Here is a 19,527-nt window from a genome sequence, read left to right on the forward strand (position 1 = left end):
GGATTATCAGAGTAGAGGAGGAACGGTGAGAGGAAACGTAACAAACACCAGAGTCATTGAACGCACCATAACCGTGAGAGTCTGCTTCAAAACCAGACAAGAATCTGAGAGGCTGAGAACTGGACTCACCTGAGGATTGGACCCCGCATGAGATTTCTACTGCATACTGCAGCATCCCCAGCTCCAAATCTTCAGTCACAATGCTGGTGTCAGGAAACTCGTAAAGTATAAACAGACATACGACGTGAATGGGCTCAATAGACTTTAATGTATTATATAGCTCCTAGTAACTCATTAACTGTACATGTCATGATAGAGAGCATCGGTACAGTCGGTCAATGTGCAATACTGAGCATTTTGAAATATGACTGGAGTTCGTACTGTATACAATAGCAGAGATATAAATACAGTTGATGTCTATTGGATTGTTTTTAAATCTTAAGAACTCAAAAAGTATAAAAGTTATCCATAAGAAAAGTCATCGCACCCGTCTACAAACACTCCTGAACGGCTCGACATGTCAACCACTGCTTCAGCAGCACATAGTGATCCACTAGTATCTCATGATGTATGCAAAATAATGAATATCTTATGAAAATACCTTCATGACATTAGGCTTTGTTGTTCAATACGTGAACAGAATATGTGGCATAAATGTGGTTTCAGTTTCATATGAGAGGAAAAAAGGCACAGAAGAACAAGAGGAAGCAAAAAGAAACATGCGTGGGAAGGCTGCGTTTAAGCGCTCACACCGAATAATTACAAGTCAACACCGACCTACTGTCGAGCGAAAAGAGGAACCACGACAACGTGTTCAAACGGCGGGCTGTGTCCTCTGAGGTCACGATGAGGGTGGGAGGTCAAACGCTTACCTTCTAATGAGGCTGTTTCAAAGTCAGTCAAAGCATGTCGTTATCTTCTCCCGCCTCTTTACTGCTACCGTGTTACTCGGCGACTAAAAGGAGAAACGTTCGTGACATTTTGTCAGATTACTGCTTTTTGTGGTTAAAGTTTGACCCTTAGACTGAATAAATACAGGAAGTAGTCTCTGTGACGTCACCCATCTGTTTCTGAAGCGCTGTTTTGAGGCCGATCGTCGGCGGCAGCCATATTGGAAATGTTGAACTCAACCTAACTGCTGTCGAGAGAGTGTGACGTAAAGAGCCGGGCTTTGAATTTGTGTGCATGTGGTTTTCGGTACCTCTGGCGCCAGCCTCTAGTGGACACTAGAGGAACTGCAGTTTTTAGCACTTCTGCATTGGCCAAATTGGTTTGACCACAGACGTTATATAAAACACGGACGTAGTCTCCGTGATGAAGCGTATCGTCGGATGTCGCCATTTTGGAAATGCTGACTCCACCTAACTTTGGTCGATTTAGTGTGAGGTAAAGAGGCGGAGTTAAATTGGGCCTTTAGCCGTCTTTGCTAACAGCTACAGTGTAGCAGGTGAATCAAGTTAGCCACGCCCCTAATTATTCAAATAGTGTAACTTTAATATTTTAAAAAACAACATGTTAAATTAATTCACCTCGTTCAGTGTGTGCTGATAGAGAAATGAGCTCTTCAGACCTACACTGATTTTTGAACCAGGCTGTAAACATGTTTATTTCTGCTGTAAAGATCGTCTTCTTTGAATGGGTGTGTATGTGGTTTCTTGAGCTTTTGGAGCCAGCCTCTAGTGGACACTTGAGGAACTGCAGTTTTTTTTTTTTTTTAAAGTTATATTTTTTGTCTTTTTGTCTTTATGATAGGACAGCTGAAGAGAGACAGGAAATGTGGGGAGTAGACATTGAGGCAGACATGCAACAAATGGTAGACTGGGCGGGAGTCGAACCGGTGACCTCTGCGACGAGGACTGCAGCCTCGATACGTGAGTCGCTTAGACCGCTAGGCCACCAGCGCCCCTGTTTGTTTTTTTAAAGTTATATTTTTGGGTATTTTGTCTTTATGATAGTAAAGCTGAAGAGAGACAGGAAATGTGGGGAGTAGAGAGTGGGGGAAGCCTTTGTATGTGGGGCGCTTGGACCACTAGACCACCAGCGCCCCAGGAAGTGCAGTTTTAAAACTTCCACATCGGCTTCATTTCTCACCGCTGCTGGTTGTGACGCAGGTTTTGTTTGTTTTTTTTGTTTTAAGTTATATTTTTGGGGCAGTGGGTAGCGCTGTTGCCTCACAGCTAGAAGGTTAATGGTTTGAATCCCCGGCAGGGCAGGAGCCTTTCTGCGTGGAGTTTGCATGTGTGGGCTCTCTCCGGCTTCCTCCCACAGTCCAAAAACCTGCTCCCCAGGTTGATTGATCACTCTAAATCGCCCGTAGGTGTGAGTGTGTGCGTGAATGGTTGTCTGTCCTTCTGTGTTAGCCCTGTGATAGGTTGGTGACCTGTCAAGGGTGTACCCTGCCATCCGCCCAAAGCCAGCTGGGATTTGCTCCAGCCCCCCGTGACCCCTAACGGGATTAGCGGTCAAGATAATGGATGGATGTTATGTTTTTGGCCTTTTTGCCCTTTATTGTATAGGACAGCTGAAGAGAGACAGGAAATGTGGGGAATAGAGAGCGGGGGAAGACATGCAGGGGATGGTTAACCGGCTGGGAATCAAACCGGCGACCCCTGCGACGAGGACTGTAGCCTCTGTATGTGGGGCTCTTAGACCGCTAGGCCACCTGGGCTTCATTTCTCACGGCTGCTTGGTTGTGACGCAGGTTTTTTTTCCTAATGAGTTAAAAGTGATGTTTTAAAGAGCTGCTGTTTCACTGAGAGCAGTGAAAGGATCGGTATGTGTTTGATTTCCCACCCCGACACGGACTCAGAGGAACACGGCCGCTGTGTGAACGCCTCCAGAGGAACACTGTTAGGCGCTGAGGCAGCGAGGCGGCTCACAGTCACATTTCTATTTCAGCAAGCAAACAATCAGAGCACATGGTCGTAAAAAATACTACTCAGTTACATCTCAACTAATAAAACTAAACTTACTCAAAGATGGACTCTCTGTCTCTGCAGACGTCTCCTTTTAAATATTGCAATGCTGTTACTTTAGCATCTGGAAGCATTCTGGTCCAACGAAACACAACAACCATCAGAAACTCTCTGAGGCATCAGATATTCTAACGTGTGCATGAAGGGATGTTTGTTTCTACATGTCCTCTCTCCACGGGTGCAGTTTTTGTGCATTTTTAAAAGACGAGCTCGTCTTTCCTGCAGCTGTAAAGAGAGGGGTAAGGCATAGTAACTGGGGCGGGTGTTGGGGGGGGGGTCCAACTGCTGGTGTCTGCTGGGGAGATTAAAGGTCAGGAGGTTTAGAGGTTCCTGATTTTTGAACATGCTGCGTTTTTGGAGAGGACTCATCGGTTCAGGCCGTTTTTCATAGACTTTAAGCTCAGGTTGGGAAAGTAACGCTGAAGAGATGTTTTTCAACATGATGAAATGTTTGTTTTAGCATTTAGTCACTTTTTTAGGGAGGACTAATCTGGAAGAGTCGTCCATTTTGATGACCTGTGACCTTTAAAGTAGGAGTCAGGTTTTAAAACAGCTGAAACCCAAACTGAGCTCACGTCAGAGGAAAAGGGCCGCCGTGTAAATTTGCTCGATCAAAGCTGGAAGAGAGGGAAGCTAAGTGTGTCTGTTCGGGCTGATACGAGAGAGTTAAGGCCATTTCTTCTTCTACTCCTGCTGCGGTTGCGTAGCCGGCGTCTCGTTGGCGTTGTTGTCCGTGATCTTGTTTTCCAGCTCGTCGTCGGAGAGGAGGTCCAGAGACGACGAGCCCTCCACCTGCAGCTGACGTCTGCCCGAGCGGCTGGAGGAGAAGCTGATGGGGCCGCCTCGCCTGCAGGAAGAAGAGGAGGAAGAGGAGGAGGAGAAGAGAGAGATAAAGAGAGTGTTTCTGCAGCTCTGTCTGCTCTTTAAAGCAGCGATGGGGAACGTTCTGTTCGGCTGATGTTAGTTGCATATCTCGTGTTTGAAGCTCCCATCATTAAAATACTTAAAAACATTATTGACTCTGTTAGCAGTATGGAATAAATGACTTTTGCTCTTTGCCTTCAAAAGGAGAGGGGGGAATACACTCTGGGAAAAATGGGATTGCTATAACCACAAAGACTGTTAACTTTTTCTGTCTGTCTGAATGCCTTTGTTGAGTACTGTACCTGTCTATAATACTTAAAGGTGAAATTTCATGCAAAATCAACTTTTTAATGGTTCTCTCCCTGAAATCTGTGTCCCTGTCTACAAACCCCCTGAAAAGTAAAAGACTCCATTCTGCCCCTGTTCTGATTTCTCCACCTTTCTGTAAATGTGTGCTGAAACCAGCCGTTTCAGTTTTCAGTGTTTTTCATACGTCACAACGCCATCCGGTCTGTAACAGGAAGTCAGAGCTCGGAGCTTGTTCAGCCCATAGACTGTATAAAATACAACTCAACCCCTCCTCCGTTTTTCATTCCCTGCACACATGTGTGCTAACAAGGAGCTTAGGAGGGAGGCATGCTAGTTGTAGGCTGTCTTAATAAACACAAAGGTCGGTTTGACTCCCCACGTCTGCAGATTTGAAGATCTAGTGGATGAGTTTTAGTTTTCATGGAAAAGTGCTAGCGCTAGTTAGCATAGCCACATAGCTACATGTCGTAGCTGTAGCTGTAGCTGTAGCTGTAGCTGTAGCTGTAGCTGTAGCTGTAGCTGTAGCTGTAGCTGTAGCTGTAGCTGTGTACCGAGACACACGTCGACATACTGACAAATAAAACAACAAGAAACACTAAATCTGTGACCAATGGTTCAGAAAGGTCCCGCTGCCTTTCTGACAGAGGTCGGTTTGACTCCCCACGTCTGCAGATTTGAAGATCTAGTGGATGATTTTTAGTTTGCATGGAAAAGTGCTAGCGCTAGTTAGCATAGCCACATAGCTCCATGTTGGTAGCTGTGTACCAAGACACACATGTAAACATTAGATCAACGTGCTTGACAGCCGAGGCCACACCCACTTCCTGAGGGGGCGTGGTCAGAGAGAGCTCATTCTCATTTAAAGGCACAGACACAGAAAACAGCCTGTTCTGAGCAGGGCTGAAGAAGAGGGGTTTACAGGCAGACCAGAATCTGATTTCAAAGTGTTTTTATGAGGAATAAACTTTAAAGACATGTTTTGGGAACATCTTAGACCAATATATGTTGATGAAAAAGAGCAGAATATGTCACCTTTAAGTTTCACTTCATTTTTTACTGGTTGTAATGTAATGTCCTAGTCCTCACTTGTTAGATGTTATTTGTTTATATAAAATAAAAATAAACAATGACGCAGAGTGATCTATCGTCCCCTCGTCTGGTACCTGAGGCGGTTCTTGAGTGTGTGGACCTCGCGGCTCAGACCCTCGCTGGCCTCGGTGGCGTCGTCCAGCTCTCTCTGCAGTTTCCTGCGCGAGGCGTTGGACCTCGTCGCCTCCTCCTCCGCCTCCTCCAGCTGACGCTTCAGCTGCTTCATGCGGGAGTTCCCCTTCTCCACCTTCACACATGAACACAGAGGATGAATCAGACGCTCTCTGATCTTACGGGCACGAAAGGAGGAGGAAGAAGGATCATCATCATACCTGCTCTTTAAACTGGTCGGCGTGGCGGCGCTCATCCTCCACCTGCATGCAGATCTCCTTCAGCTTCTTCTCGGTCCTCCTCACCATCTTGTTGGCTGCAGCTCGCTCCCTTCAGAAACAAACCTCAGCTTCAGTTTTCATCTCTCTACATTCTTTAACATCTTTCTTTAGTGTCATCATGCAGAAGGTGAAACACTGAGCTCTCACTTGGCCTCCTGCTCCAGCTGCTCCTCCAGCTGTGCGATCTTGGCCTCCAGCGCGGTGATGGAGGCCTTGAAGCGGCTCTTCACGGACCCCTCCAGCTCGCCCAGTTTGGCCCTCAGCTCCTTGTTCTGACGCTCCAGCTGCTGGCGAGCGTTCTCGCTCTTCTGGGCCGTGCTGCGCTCCGCACTCAGCTCCGTGCTCAGAGAGTCCACCTGAGGGAAGGGATGTACGGATGTTTATAACACCGCGGGTTAACTGAGAGTTCGATTGAACGCTCATAAAGACAGTCTGACCTGCATGGTCGTCTTCCTGAAGCGGTCGTTGAGCAGCTCCATGTTTCCCTGCTCCTCCTCCAGCTCCTCCTCCAGCTGAGCGATGCGAGCCTCCAGCCTCCTCTTCTCGTCCATCAGAGCCGACCTGACGCACAGAGAGGAAACCATCAGGACCACCTTCATCACCTTCACCTTCATCTCTAAGTTCCTAAAGCGTGACTCACTTTCCAGACGTGCTGTTTGAGATTTCATCCTGCAGCTCGTCGCGCTCCTGCTCCGCGTGACGCCGGCCTCTCTCTGAAGCCGCCAGGTCCTGAACAGAGGCGAGGTCAAAGGTTAAACACACATCTAACGTTAAAGACTGCATCACAACATGGAGATGATCCCTCCTCCCTCCTGTACCTCATGGAGCTGGACTATCTCCGCCTCCAGACTCTTCAGTTTCTTCTCGTTCTCCTTGGATAAGGCGAATATGTCGTCTCTGGAGGCTCGTGCGTCCTCCAGCTCCCGCTGGTAGTCCTTCGTCTGGGCCTGCAGCAGAAAACAGGATGATGAAAACCTGATCCAGAGACAGACTGATCCAAACCTGAGAGCGAGGTCTCGTACCTGGAGCTTGCGCAGCTGTTTGATGGCTTCGTCTCGAGCCTTGTTGGCGCCCTCGATGTGACCCTCGATGTCCTTCAGGTCCATCTCCAGCTTCTTCTTCGCCGCCACGGCGAGAGCTCTCTGCTTCCTCTCGTCCTCCAGCTCGGCCTCCATCTCTCTCACCTGAAGAAGAGGAGGTCATTAGTCGCTGGTTTTAACTCCTCACACTCTAAGCTGTTGTAACGTGACGTGGCGTCTCTCTGCACCTGTTTGACGAGCGCCCTCTTCTTCTCGTCGCTCTGGTCGTCGCGGCCCTGCAGGTCTCTCTCGTACTGAGCCTTCATGGCCTGCATGTTGACCTCCAGACGCAGCTTGGCGTCCTCGGTGGCCTGCAGCTCGTCCTCCAGCTCCTCCAGCTGAGTCTTCATCTCCTCCAGCTGCTGCTCCAGAGTGCGCTTGGACTTCTCCAGCTCGTGGACCTGCAGAGAGGAGCAGAAGGTGATTGGTTCTCTGAGGTGACTTCACTTTGACCTGAAACAAAGAGATGACAGCTGATTGGACCGCTCTCTCCGGACACTCACGTTCTTCCCCACGTCGTCCTTGGAGCTCATCAGATCTTCCATCTCAGCTCGGAGCTGCTTGTTGACCCTCTCCAGCTCCTCTTTGGCCTCCAGCGCCTCGTCCAGAGCTCTGGTCATGGACAGAGCTTTGGTCTCCTTCTCTCTGGCCTCGGCTTCGGCTCGGTCCCGCTCCTCAGCGTAGCGAGAGGAGATGCTCTTCTCCTCAGCGAGCATCTACAGAGAAGACATCAGCGTGTTATGAGACCGATGACCAGAGGACATGTTTGTTGAAGAAGCTCCAGCGAGCTCTCACCTGGTCGAACTTCTTCTGCTTCTTCTCCAGGCTGGAGACGATCTGTCTCTGGTGGTCCAGGTCTACAGTCAGGTCGTCCAGCTCCTGCTGCAGACGCGTCTTCGTCTTCTCCATCTTTTCAAAGCCGATGGTCTTCTCCTCCAGACGCTGGCTGGCCAGCTCCATGTCCTTCTGCAGCTTCTTCTTGGTCTCCTCCAGACCCTCGATGGTTCCCACATCGTCCTCCAGCTTCTTCTTACTGTCAGAGAGCTACACACACCAAACTCAGAGTTACAGCTGCAGCGTGAGTCAGTGCTCATTAATACATGTGAACTTTATCAGACCCCTTTCCCAACACTAGATCCAACATGTACACAGAGGGTCAGAGAGGAAAGACCTGATCTGATCCTGAATGATTAAAAAATGATATAACCAGCCAACCCTGAGGAATGATGTCTGTGAGAGTGGGAGTTTTGTGTTTTTTAAAATTATTTTTACTGTTTTAACATGTATTTTAAAATATTTTTTTCCAGTATTTTGTGTTTTTAAATACTATTTATTGTGTTTCTATGTTTTAAAATATTTTCAAAGTGTTTCATGTGTATTTAAATAATTTTAACTGCATATCTAAGTGTTCTAAAATATTTCTTACAGTGTTTTAAGTGTCTTTAATATTTTTTAACAGTGTCTCTGTGTGTTTTTGATTATTTTTGCAGTGTTTCTTTGTGGTTCAAAATATAATTTTTAATTTTTAACAGTATTTAAAAGTGTTTTGAATAATTTTACTATGTTTGAAATTGTTTTATAATTTTTATTTTACATTTTTATTGTTATTTTTTTAACATTTATACAGTGTTTCTATTTGTTTTAATTTTTTAAAGACTGTTTGTATGTGTTTTTAATTATTTTTATCAGTGTCTCTGTGTGTTTAACATTATTTAAACTGTTTCTTTGTGTTTTTAAATATATTTTTTAAAGCATTTATATGTTTTTAAACATTTTAAAGTATTTATAAGTGTTTTGAATAATTTTACTATGTTTGAAATTGTTTTATAATTTTTATTTTACATTTTTATTTTTATTTTTTTAACATTTATACAGTGTTTCTATATATCGCTAATTATTAAACAGTGCTTCTATTTGTTTAAATTTTTTTAAAGACTGTTTGTATGTTCTTTTAATAATTTTTATCAGTGTCTCTGTGTTATTTAAAATGTTTCTTTGTAGAAAAGAATTTAAAATCCTTCTTTTAACCTACAAAGCCCTTAAAAATCAGGCACCCTCGTATCTTAAAGAGCTCATAGCGCCCTGTTACCCCTCTAGAACTCTACGCTCCCAACATGCAGGCTTGCTAGTTGTACCTAAAATCTCTAAAAGTAGTATGGGAGGTAGAACCTTCAGTTATCAGGCCCCTCTCCTTTGGAATCATCTACCAGTCAGGGTCCGGGAGGCAGACACCCTCTCTACTTTTAAGAGTAGGCTTCAAACTTTCCTATTTGATAAAGCTTATAGTTAGAGCTGGATCAGGCTTGGACCAGCTTTTGTCATGCTGCTATAGGCTTAGACTGCCGGGGGAACTGGCACACTGACACACTGGGATCCTAGCTCACCCCCTTCCCCCCAACCCCTTCATTACTTACTTTAACTCTTCCTGTCCCATTAAAGTTACTAACCATAGACCTTTCTGGAGTCCCTGAGCTCCCTTGTCTCGTAGATTCCTCTGAGCTGCCGTAGACGTCCTCCTGATACGGACGTGCTGGACTCCAGCGGCAACAGCTTCTACGACTCGTCTCATCACTATCACCTCTCTCTTTTACTCCCCTCTATCTGTCTTTCCAGACCCAACACGGTCGAGGCATGATGGCTGTCTAACATGAGTCTGGTCCTGCTGGAGGTTTCTGCCTGTTTAAGGAAGTTTGTCCTCTCCACTGTAACTAGCTAAATACTGTGAGGTGCAATGCTCATGATGGATTAAGGTGGGGTCAGACTGAGTCTGATCCTGTCTTGGTGTTGGGTCTCTGTTCATAATTTGACATAGAGTGGTCTAGACCTCCTATGTTTGTAAAAGAGTCTTGAGATAACGTTTGTTGTGATTTGGCGCTATACAAATAAAGATTGATTGATTTGTGTTTTTAAATATATTTTTTAAAGCATTTATTAAAGTATTTATAAGTGTTTTGAATTATTTTATAATATTTCAAAATGTTCTAGTTTTTATTTTATATTGTTTCTATTTGTTTATTAATGTTTGTACAGCATTTCTATGTATTTATAATTATTAAACAGTGTTTCTATTGTTTTTATATTGTTCATATGAGGTTTTAAATATTTTTAGTGTTTCTAATACATTTTTTTAACACTGTTTCTAAGTGTTTTCATATTTTTTTACAGTCTTTTTAAGTATTTTAATTTGTTTCATAATGTTTCTATGTGTTTTTATATGTTTTAGTGTGTTTAAGTGTTCTGTGTGTTTTAACTCATTTATTTCACTGTGCTGCACTTTAGTACACTTTTTTCTTTTTTAAAATGTGCTGCATAAATTACTTTGATTGCATTTATATACATATTTTAACATTTTTATGGAACTGTGTTTTAATAAGCTGATGAATTAATGACTTAGTGCCTTAAAGCTTTCTAAACTGTTTCAGTCTTGACCTTTGAACCATCACACTTCTTTTTTTGGGGCACATGTTCCAGATTTGAAGATCTTCCAGATTTCGATGGCATGGCTTTAAAAACTTCAGAATTTAAGATCACTCTTCTTCACAGCTCCCAGTCTTCACATCCCCACCTGAGCCTGAAGCATCAGCATCTGCTTCTCCAGATTCTTGCGCGCCTCCTCGTCCTCCTCCTGCTGCTCCTGCACAGCGTTCTTCTCGTCCTCCAGCTGACGGATTCGACTGCTGAGGTTGAGTTTCTGCCGAGTCTCCTCCTGGAGCAGCTCCTGTGTTTGAGGCGACAGTCGCCCGGGTTAGTCTGAGAGAACATTAGCGATGTGATGATGCATGCTCAGACGGTCTGCGTGTCACCTGAGAGTCCTGCAGCTGGCTCTCCAGTCCGGTGACATCTTTGGCGAGCTTGATCCCCTTCCTCTCTGCGTCCTCCAACACGGCCGACACGCTGTCCAGCTCCGCCTGTGGGAATGAGACGCGTTACTGAAAGAGCTCATCAGTTACAGGAACATGTAGATAAAGCTCTGATTGACGTCTCAGTGACCTGCAGTTTGTGCGTGCGCTCGGCCAGCTCGCCCTTGGCCCTCTCGGCCTCGGTGACCCGGGCCATGAACTCCTGCAGCTGAGACTCCACCTTCTTCCTCTTGTGCTCGGACTCGGTCTTGGCCTGCTGCAGACCCTTCACCTCGCAGGCCAGCTCCTTGTTGGCGCTCTCCTGGCTCTGCTTGGTCTTCTCCAGGTTGGCCTTGAACTGCGAACAAAACAGGAGCGTGTTGAGCTCATGATGATGATGATGATGTCACTTCCTCTTCCTGATAAGGCGTGAAAGGTGTGTTTACCCTCTTGGCCTGCTCCAGCTGCTCTGACAGCTCCTCCAGGGCCGTCCCGTGTCTCTGTCTCATCTCCTGGATCTGAGCCTCGTGGTTCTTGGTCTCGTCATCTATGGTCTTCTTCAGCTCTGTGACCTCCTGCTCACGCTTCGTCCTTAAACACAGATAATATTCATTTACTTCTTTGATGCCAAATTCAAACATAGACATGTTTCCATGTATGCTGGTTTTCATCTGAAGTCCTCAGGCGAGTAATAGAAAGGAACTAAAAGAGACACATTCTTCAATATTCTGGATGAAGATCTGTAAATATCTGGTTTTCCTGAGGCTCTATTTTAAGATGAGTTTAAAATATTAAATATGCATGTTTCAGGTTAAGATTTGTTCAGTAGAAGCAGCATGTAGAGAGTCTTAGCACGGTCAAATATCTCATTAGTGCATGAGCCTAGTTTGCAAAAGACAGAAAAGGAGGTGAAATATTCCAGGTTAGGGGCACAGACAAAGGTATCTCCTCTCTCTCCCTCTTCTCTCTTCCTTCATGAAAACAGGGGAGTTAGGGGAGGTAGAGTTTTCCCTTTTTGCACATGTGTATGATGGAGGATGAGAGCTAGCATGGAGGAGGATGGTTCTGGGAAGCTGGAGCTCACTGAGGAGCCTCCACAAGGTGTTGTAGGCCTAACTTGAAGGATAAAGGTGTCCACTTTACAACCCTGGTGATGTGTTGCTCATTACTCTCTTTATTTATGAGTGAAGGACGACATCAGGAGCCATGTGGTTGGTTGTATAAGTAATCAATATAGTGATGAGGGATTATATTCTTTATTTTAACACAACTAACTTGTGTTTATTTCATATTTCATTAATGTGTCTTTACTTCCCTTCACTCACATCCCTGTTGAGAACAATGTAGGGCACCAATGAGGCGCCTCACAGCTCCCTCTAGTGGTGGCTGTGGTGCAAACACCATCCTCTGTTTATTATGGATGAAAGCTCATGCAGTCTTTGAGCATAAAGAGGCAAATATGACATTTTAAAAGTCTGAAATTGTATTTTCAAAGTGAGTCACAATGAGCACATGACTCTCTTTTAATTTGAAAGATTTCTTGTGCGTCAGCAGAATCCTCTGAAAATAAACTGAAAGCATGGAAAGACGATCTTCAAGAGGAAATTTCAACTGAAGAATGGGATAAGGCATGCAATAAAGCACAGACTCAAACAGCTAACACTAGTTTAAAACTGCTGCAATACAATTGGTTAATGAGAGTCTATATAACACCAGAGAAGCTCCACAAATTCAATTCCAACATCCCAGACCTATGTAACAGGTGTGGGAACGACAAAGGTACATTTTACCATTGCATATGGGAATGTCCAAAGATAAAGGAGTTTTGGGATGAAGTCAGAAGTGTAATGCAGGAGTTTTTATCTTTTCAATTAGCTGTAGAACCAAAGTTTGTTCTTCTTGGTATCTACACAAAAGGACATAATATGACCCAAAGGGAACGAGTCTTTGTAGACCTCTGCATATTACAGGCTAAAAGAACAATAGCATTAACATGGAAAAACTGTGGTAGGCCGAGTATTACACGGTGGTTAAATGAAATGTCTCTGTGCTTGGCTCTGGAAAATATAACATATACACTTAAGGACATACAAGAGTTATTTGACGGTGTCTGGGGCCTATTTATTACTTTTCTTCAAGATAAGGATTTGTCACACATATTGAACTAGGCTGGGAAAGAGTTGGGAATGTCTGTCATATTGGTCGTTTCTGCAGAAACTGTTTTCTGACAGAATATTTGTGATAAACAAATCATCTATGGCAATGTACTCCCTTTGGTTATCTTTAGTTAATATAGACAATAATAATATTGTAACATTTTGTAATTAAGTTTTTTTTTTTTGTTTTTTTTTTGTTTACTTGTTTGTTTTTATTTTATATATGTGTATATATGTGTATGTATATATAATTTTTACTATTCTTTTCCTTTGAAATTCTTTAATTGTAATTGTGTGTCTCTGGAAATGTTTAAAAAACTCAATAAACATATTGTTTAAAAAAAAAAAAAAAAGAAAGATTTCTTGTGAATTTAAAAACTTGATCAAAGTGTTTTAACAACTGAAGCTGTCCAGTTAGTCAAACAATGCTCAATGTGTGAGAAAATATATGATTCTTAAAAAGATGTTTGCAAAAGGGACCTGATTTAATTCTAGTTTTGTTGTTTCTGCGCTCAACACTTTGTATTTTATATTTGTATGCATGAATTTTAAAGATAAATGCAGAGTCCTAAACATCCTCTCATCTCAGAAACACTACGGACACGTCACTCCTGCAGGACGCTTTGTGAACAGATATAAGAAACACAGAAGATGTCTTTCTTCCTTACAGAAGAGTCAAAGTCTGTGTTTGTGTCTTTAATAGATGTTTTAAACAGAACTCTACCTGAGCTCCTGCTGGGCCGCGGTCGTATCCAGCGTGTCCTCCAGCTCGGTCTTCAGAGCCTCCAGCTCCTCGCTCAGGTCCCTCTTGAGTTTCTCTGCCTTGTTCCTGGCCACCTTCTCAGAGTCCAGGTCCTCCTGCAGCTCGCCCAGCTGAGCCTGCAGCTCCCTCACCTGCTTCAGAGCGTTGTTCTTCTGGCTCACCTCGTCCTCGCCCCTGTGGAGGAACAAATCAACTATCAATGTATTCCTACGTCTCATGAAATATTCTTGAGACATGCATCCTTTCTCCTATTAATGATAAAGTAATATCTTCTCTTATTCTCCTGCTTCCACTTTCTAATAAACACTTTTCTGCACAGACTATATTTCATCTTTTTTACAAGAGCTTCACAAGAAACAGAGAAACAGAAAACAACAGAGACGGGTAAATAATGAAAGGCATAATCAAAGAAAAAATACTATACTAATAATACTAATGGAATAAAATCAATACAGTTAAAAAAAATTAAAAAATAAAATAAAATAAAATCAATGTAGCAAAAAAATTAAAAGAAGAAATAAAATAAATGCAATAAAATAAAATAAATAAAATAAAATAAAATCAGTATTGTAAAATAAATATAATCAAATAAATAAAATAAAAACAATATAGTAAAATTAACAGAAGAAATAAAATAAATGCAATAAAATGCAATAAAATAAATAAAATAAAATCAGTGTAGTAAAATAAATATAATCAAATAAATAAAATAAAAACAATATAGTTAAATTAAAAGAATAAATAAAATAAAAGCAATATAATCAAATAAATAAAATAAAATAAAGTCAATATAGTAAAATAAATGTAATTAAATAAATAAAAGAATATCAATATGGTAAAACAATACAGTTAAAGTAATAAAACAAATATAATCAATACATTAAAATAAATAAAATAAGAATAAATAAATAAAACAAAATAAATACAATTAAATAAAATAAATTCAGTAAATAAAATAGAATAAATAAAACAAAAGAAATACAATAAAATAAATTCAGTAAAATAAATAAAATAAAATACCTGAAATAAGTAAGAGAAGATAGCAAAATCAAAAAGCAGCTAAAGTTAAAAAGATCAGATAAATACCTGAAATAAATAGATAACTAACTAAATGCTACCTTCAACATTAAAGACATATAAGACCTCTCCACTAGGGGGCAGCAGAGTCACTGTTTCATACAGCCTTCAGTTTCCTCTGAGGTCATTTTTAAAGGAGCCGCTGTGATGTTGACTCTTGTTTGTTTTTTTGTCTGTTTTTAATATTTGTAACTTATTGTTTTTGCCCGACTCTGACTCGTGTCCTCAAACGGTGCTTCATGAACTGACCTGACTCGTCCTCGCTGCATTAAGACCACAACAGCTACACACACGCTAAAGATACTTCCACACACTGCACACATTCTGATGCAGTGACAGTCTGTGGATAAATTCAGGCGGCATGTCAGAGGCAGAAACAACAATAAGTCAAAGCTCAGAGGCTCGTTTGGTTTAACGGGAGGACAGGATCTGAGCCGTGTGAGGGTAATCAGGATGATAAAACGCAGCACATGTTGAAGAGCAGGTGTGGATGTTTCCTGCAGCAGAGTTAGGAGTGATGATCACACAGGACAGGGATGTAACACTTATCTCAGACTGACTCACGAAGTGCAGCAGGTTCTCAGTGACTCAGTTTAAAACTCTGATGGATGATTTTCCACTTTTAATCTTTGTGTCTGTATTCACACTCTGTGTGTCATTAAACATCTGAGGTGTCCAAGTGTTTATTGTGTATTTGATCAGGCAGAGGATTGATTGATCGTGGATCGTAGGGATGCCGCTGGGTGTCTTTACAAGTCACATTAGAATTACATTTTTAATCTGGCTTTCAATTTGGAGTAATTTATTTTAAGCCTGGGACTACTTTATTACCGTTCTGACCAATACTTTAATATTACTTTTTATTTATTTTACTCTATGTTATTTTATTCTATTATTCTGGTATTCATCAGATTTTATTTAATTAAATTAATTTGTATTTATTTAATTTTTCTGGTATTTATCTGATCTTATTTTATTGTATTGATTTTATTTTCTGATATATATATTTTTTTATTTAAGTGATTTTATTGTAATGATTTTTTTATTTATTTGATATTTGTCTGATTTCATTTGATTGATTTCATTGTAATGGTTTTTAATTTTTCTAGTATTTATCTGAGTTTATTTTATTGTTTTCCTTTTATTTATTTTAATGTAATAATTGTATTTTTATATATCTGATTTTTTTCTATTTATCAATCTAATTTAAATGATTTATATTTAATTTTTCTGAGTTTATTTAATTGATCTACTTTTATTTATTTTATTGTATTTATTGTGTTTTATATATCTGATATATTCTATTTTATTGATTTAATTTAAATAATTTTTATTTTATTTTTCTGGGTTTATTTTATTTTATTATAATAATTGTACCTTATTTTTGTAGGTATTTGGCTGTTTTATTTTTCTATTTTATTATAATAATTTAATTGTATTTGTAAATATTTCATATCACTTTCCTCTATCTTGTTTTAACCATCTATCATTTTATTCTTGATTTTTTTAATACCCTCTTTTTCCTGTTTTGTCTCTTCATCCGTGTGTACTTCATCCTCTCTGTTGATCTAACTCTACTTTGGTTTTATCCCATAATTATCTCACAGAGTCATGTTTGGATTCCTGCTGCTGTGTTTTCTTGGTATCCTATTTTTGCCTTTTTTTCTCCTCACACAAACAAATCAACGTCACAGAGGAGCAAAGTGAAGCATCTCTCTCCTGCCCTGATCTCGTACCTCGCCTGCATCATCTGCTGCTCGTCCTCCTTCTTCCCCATCTGAACTTTCTGCTCCTCGATCTGAGTCTGCAGCTCAGAGATCTGGTCCTGTAAGTCCGACGTCTCCCCGTCCAGCTTCCTCTTCGCCTTCTCCAGCTCCTGACGGGTCTTCTCCTCCTTCTTCAGCCGCTCTGAATACAACGAGAGTGGATCAATAAATAAAACTCCTCACGCTGTACTTCACTGTTCTTCAGTTTAACTCTTACCCTCCAGGTCGACCATCATCATCTCCTGCTTGTTCCTCACTTTGCTCAGGTTCTTGGCTTTTTCTTCTTCTTCAGCGAGCAGCGAGGACATCTCGTTGATTCGGTCCTCCATCAGCTTCTTCTCCTGCAGGACGAGAGATGAACGGAGGTGAGCGTCTCATGATCCTAAAGGTTCTGCTCCATCTCATCACAGCCTAAATACCTCTCTCATTCAAAACCCCCTCCTTCACCCTCAGATCCTCTTCCTTCTCACCTTGGTGGATTTGGAGTTCTGGTCTTCCAGCAGCAGAATGTCCTCTTCAAACTTCTTCATCTTGGCCTCAGCGGTCACCTTCTCCAGCTGCAGCTTCTGCCTGCCGGCTTCCTCCTCATCCAGCTGCTCCTCCAGGTCCTGCACACACATTTCCATCATTTCTGTTATCATAAACCTACATTAACAGGACTTTAATGTCTCAGGGGAAGCTGCTCACCTGGATATGAGACTGCATCTTCTTCTTCTCGTTCTGCATACCCTGGTTCCTCTCCTCTTCCTCCTCCAGTCTGGACTCCAGGTCATGAAGGATCTCCTCCAGCTCCTGTTTCTTGGACGCCAGGCGAGCTCTCATCTCCTCGGCCTCTGCAAACAGCTCTGTCTCCGCCTGCAGCTGCTCTGCCAGGATGTTCTTCTCCTCCATCAGCTGCAGAAGATAAAAACTTCAGTCAGGCATCCTCACACATTCAGTCTGACTCAGTTTGATGATGCTGCTGCTTCAACAGACCTGCTGGTGTTTCCTCTCCATCTCCACCAGCTCTCCCTCCACCTTCGTCTGCTTCTCCTTCACCTTCACCAGCTCCTCATCTTTCGCCTGCATCTCCTCCTCCTGCCTGGTGACCTGCAGCAGAGGCTTCACCTGAAGGGACAGAGCAGAGTCTGATTTAATGCAGTGACTTCCACTACAGAGTCATGTCTGTTTTTAATGCAGTGACTTCCACTACAGAGTCATGTCTGTGTTTAATGCAGTGACTTCCACTACAGAGTCATGTCTGTTTTTGATGCAGTGACTTCCACTACAGAGTCAAGTCTGTGTTTAATGCAGTGACTTCCACTACAGAGTCATGTCTGTTTTTAATGCAGTGACTTCCACTACAGAGTCAAGTCTGTGTTTAATGCAGTGACTTCCACTACAGAGTCATGTCTGTTTCTAATGCAGTGACTTCCACTACAGAGTCATGTCTGTGTCTAATGCAATGACTTCCACTACAGAGTCATGTCTGTTTTAAATGCAGTGACTTCCACTACAGAGTCATGTCTGTTTTTTGTGCAGTGACTTCCACTACAGAGTCATGTCTGTTTATAATGCAGTGACTTCCACTACAGTCATGTCTGTTTTTAATGCAGTGACTTCCACTACAGAGTCATGTCTGTTTTGAATGCAGTGACTTCCACTACAGAGTCATGTCTGTTTTTAATGCAGTGACTTCCACTACAGAGTCATGTCTGTGTTTAATGCAGTGACTTCCACTACAGAGTCATGTCTGTGTTTAATGCAGTGACTTCCACTACAGAGTCATGTCTGTGTTTAATGCAGTGACTTCCACTACAGAGTCATGTCTGTTTCTAATGCAGTGACTTCCACTACAGAGTCATGTCTGTGTTTAATGCAGTGACTTCCACTACAGAGTCATGTCTGTGTTTAATGCAGTGACTTCCACTACAGAGTCATGTCTGTTTTTAATGCAGTGACTTCCACTACAGAGTCATGTCTGTTTTTAATGCAGTGACTTCCACTACAGAGTCATGTCTGTTTCTAATGCAGTGACTTCCACTACAGAGTCATGTCTGTTTTTAATGCAGTGACTTCCACTACAGAGTCATGTCTGTTTCTAATGCAGTGACTTCCACTACAGAGTCATGTCTGTTTCTAATGCAGTGACTTCCACTACAGAGTCATGTCTGTTTTTTGTGCAGTGTCTTCCACTACAGAGTCATGTCTGTTTCTAATGCAGTGACTTCCACTACAGAGTCATGTCTGTGTTTAATGCAGTGACTTCCACTACAGAGTCATGTCTGTGTTTAATGCAGTGACTTCCACTACAGAGTCATGTCTGTTCTTAATGCAGTGACTTCCACTACAGAGTCATGTCTGTTTTTAATGCAGTGACTTCCACTACAGAGTCATGTCTGTGTTTAATGCACCAGAGTTTATCTCGCCTTATTTGCACACACACACCTTTGTGAAGAGTCTCCACCACTGCCAGTGACGCAGCTTCAGGTAGGCGGCGCAGTTCCTCTGGAGAACCTTCAGGGCGCTGAGCTGCTGCTGCTTCTTAGCGAAGGCCCTGAGGGATCACAGCGAGAAGATCAAGAGTCAGAGAGTCAGCAGGGACCAGATACCAAGACATTCACGGGGATCTAGAAAGCAGAGCGGTTCCTTACTTCCGAGCCAGATATCCTCGACAGACGGCCTGGAAGTAAATGATGATGTCGGTGATCTTCAGGTCTCTCTCCTCCTCCAGGTGAGCCAGGACTCCGGCCCTGAAGAAGATCTTACTCTGACCGATCCGGAACAGGTTCCCGTCCAGCTCCAGGGCCTGAATCTAGGAGGATTGAGGGAACAGAGAAGGGTCAATGAAGGTAACAAAGAGCTCTGTTTTAATGTGAAACTTGTGAGCCATGTAGTCTCAGCTCAGCCGGGTCCTCACCATCCTCTCACAGGCCTGTTTTCCATCCATGAAGCCCTTAGGAATGGCGTTGGGTGTGAGGATCTCGTACCTGGACACGGAGCAGAGTCAGTAATCAGTCTTATCTGTGATGTGATGATTTTAAAAATCGCCATCGGTTGAGTTTTATACCGTATGCTGATGACAACAGTACCTCTGTCTGAACTCCTGGAAGACGATGCGGTTTGGGAAGCCCTGCCGACAGATGCGGATCCCCTCCAGGACTCCGTTACACCTCAGCTGGTCCAGCACCAGGTGAGGGTCCAGTTTACCCGCCTACAAGAAGAAGAAGAGTAAAGTT

General features: G+C 42.4%; 1 protein-coding gene across 2 annotated transcripts in view; it reads right to left on the minus strand.

The window, feature by feature from the left end:
• Positions 1–249: 249 nt before the first annotated feature.
• The window catches only part of LOC117832928 (myosin-10), an 89,680-nt gene continuing 70,402 nt past the window's right edge, over positions 250–19,527 (minus strand). The window contains exons 18-42 of one of the 2 annotated variants that reach the window (XM_034712259.1): positions 19,381–19,502; positions 19,209–19,278; positions 18,943–19,103; positions 18,737–18,845; positions 17,285–17,416; positions 16,997–17,203; positions 16,780–16,917; positions 16,527–16,650; positions 16,280–16,451; positions 13,428–13,640; positions 10,994–11,138; positions 10,699–10,905; positions 10,512–10,616; positions 10,274–10,426; positions 7,504–7,752; positions 7,212–7,424; positions 6,897–7,109; positions 6,652–6,813; positions 6,448–6,576; positions 6,270–6,358; positions 6,067–6,190; positions 5,777–5,985; positions 5,570–5,678; positions 5,312–5,484; positions 250–3,822 (exon numbers count right to left, since the gene is read on the minus strand). In XM_034712259.1, coding sequence (XP_034568150.1) covers positions 3,660–3,822; positions 5,312–5,484; positions 5,570–5,678; positions 5,777–5,985; positions 6,067–6,190; positions 6,270–6,358; positions 6,448–6,576; positions 6,652–6,813; positions 6,897–7,109; positions 7,212–7,424; positions 7,504–7,752; positions 10,274–10,426; positions 10,512–10,616; positions 10,699–10,905; positions 10,994–11,138; positions 13,428–13,640; positions 16,280–16,451; positions 16,527–16,650; positions 16,780–16,917; positions 16,997–17,203; positions 17,285–17,416; positions 18,737–18,845; positions 18,943–19,103; positions 19,209–19,278; positions 19,381–19,502 — 3,891 coding nt within the window. In that variant the 3' untranslated portion in view covers positions 250–3,659. The remainder of the gene's footprint in view (positions 3,823–5,311; positions 5,485–5,569; positions 5,679–5,776; positions 5,986–6,066; positions 6,191–6,269; positions 6,359–6,447; positions 6,577–6,651; positions 6,814–6,896; positions 7,110–7,211; positions 7,425–7,503; positions 7,753–10,273; positions 10,427–10,511; positions 10,617–10,698; positions 10,906–10,993; positions 11,139–13,427; positions 13,641–16,279; positions 16,452–16,526; positions 16,651–16,779; positions 16,918–16,996; positions 17,204–17,284; positions 17,417–18,736; positions 18,846–18,942; positions 19,104–19,208; positions 19,279–19,380; positions 19,503–19,527) is intronic. The other variant, XM_034712260.1, reaches the window with a different exon arrangement.

Source organism: Notolabrus celidotus, chromosome 20 (assembly GCF_009762535.1).
Source record: "Notolabrus celidotus isolate fNotCel1 chromosome 20, fNotCel1.pri, whole genome shotgun sequence".
In the NCBI taxonomy this organism is placed as follows: domain Eukaryota; kingdom Metazoa; phylum Chordata; class Actinopteri; order Labriformes; family Labridae; genus Notolabrus; species Notolabrus celidotus.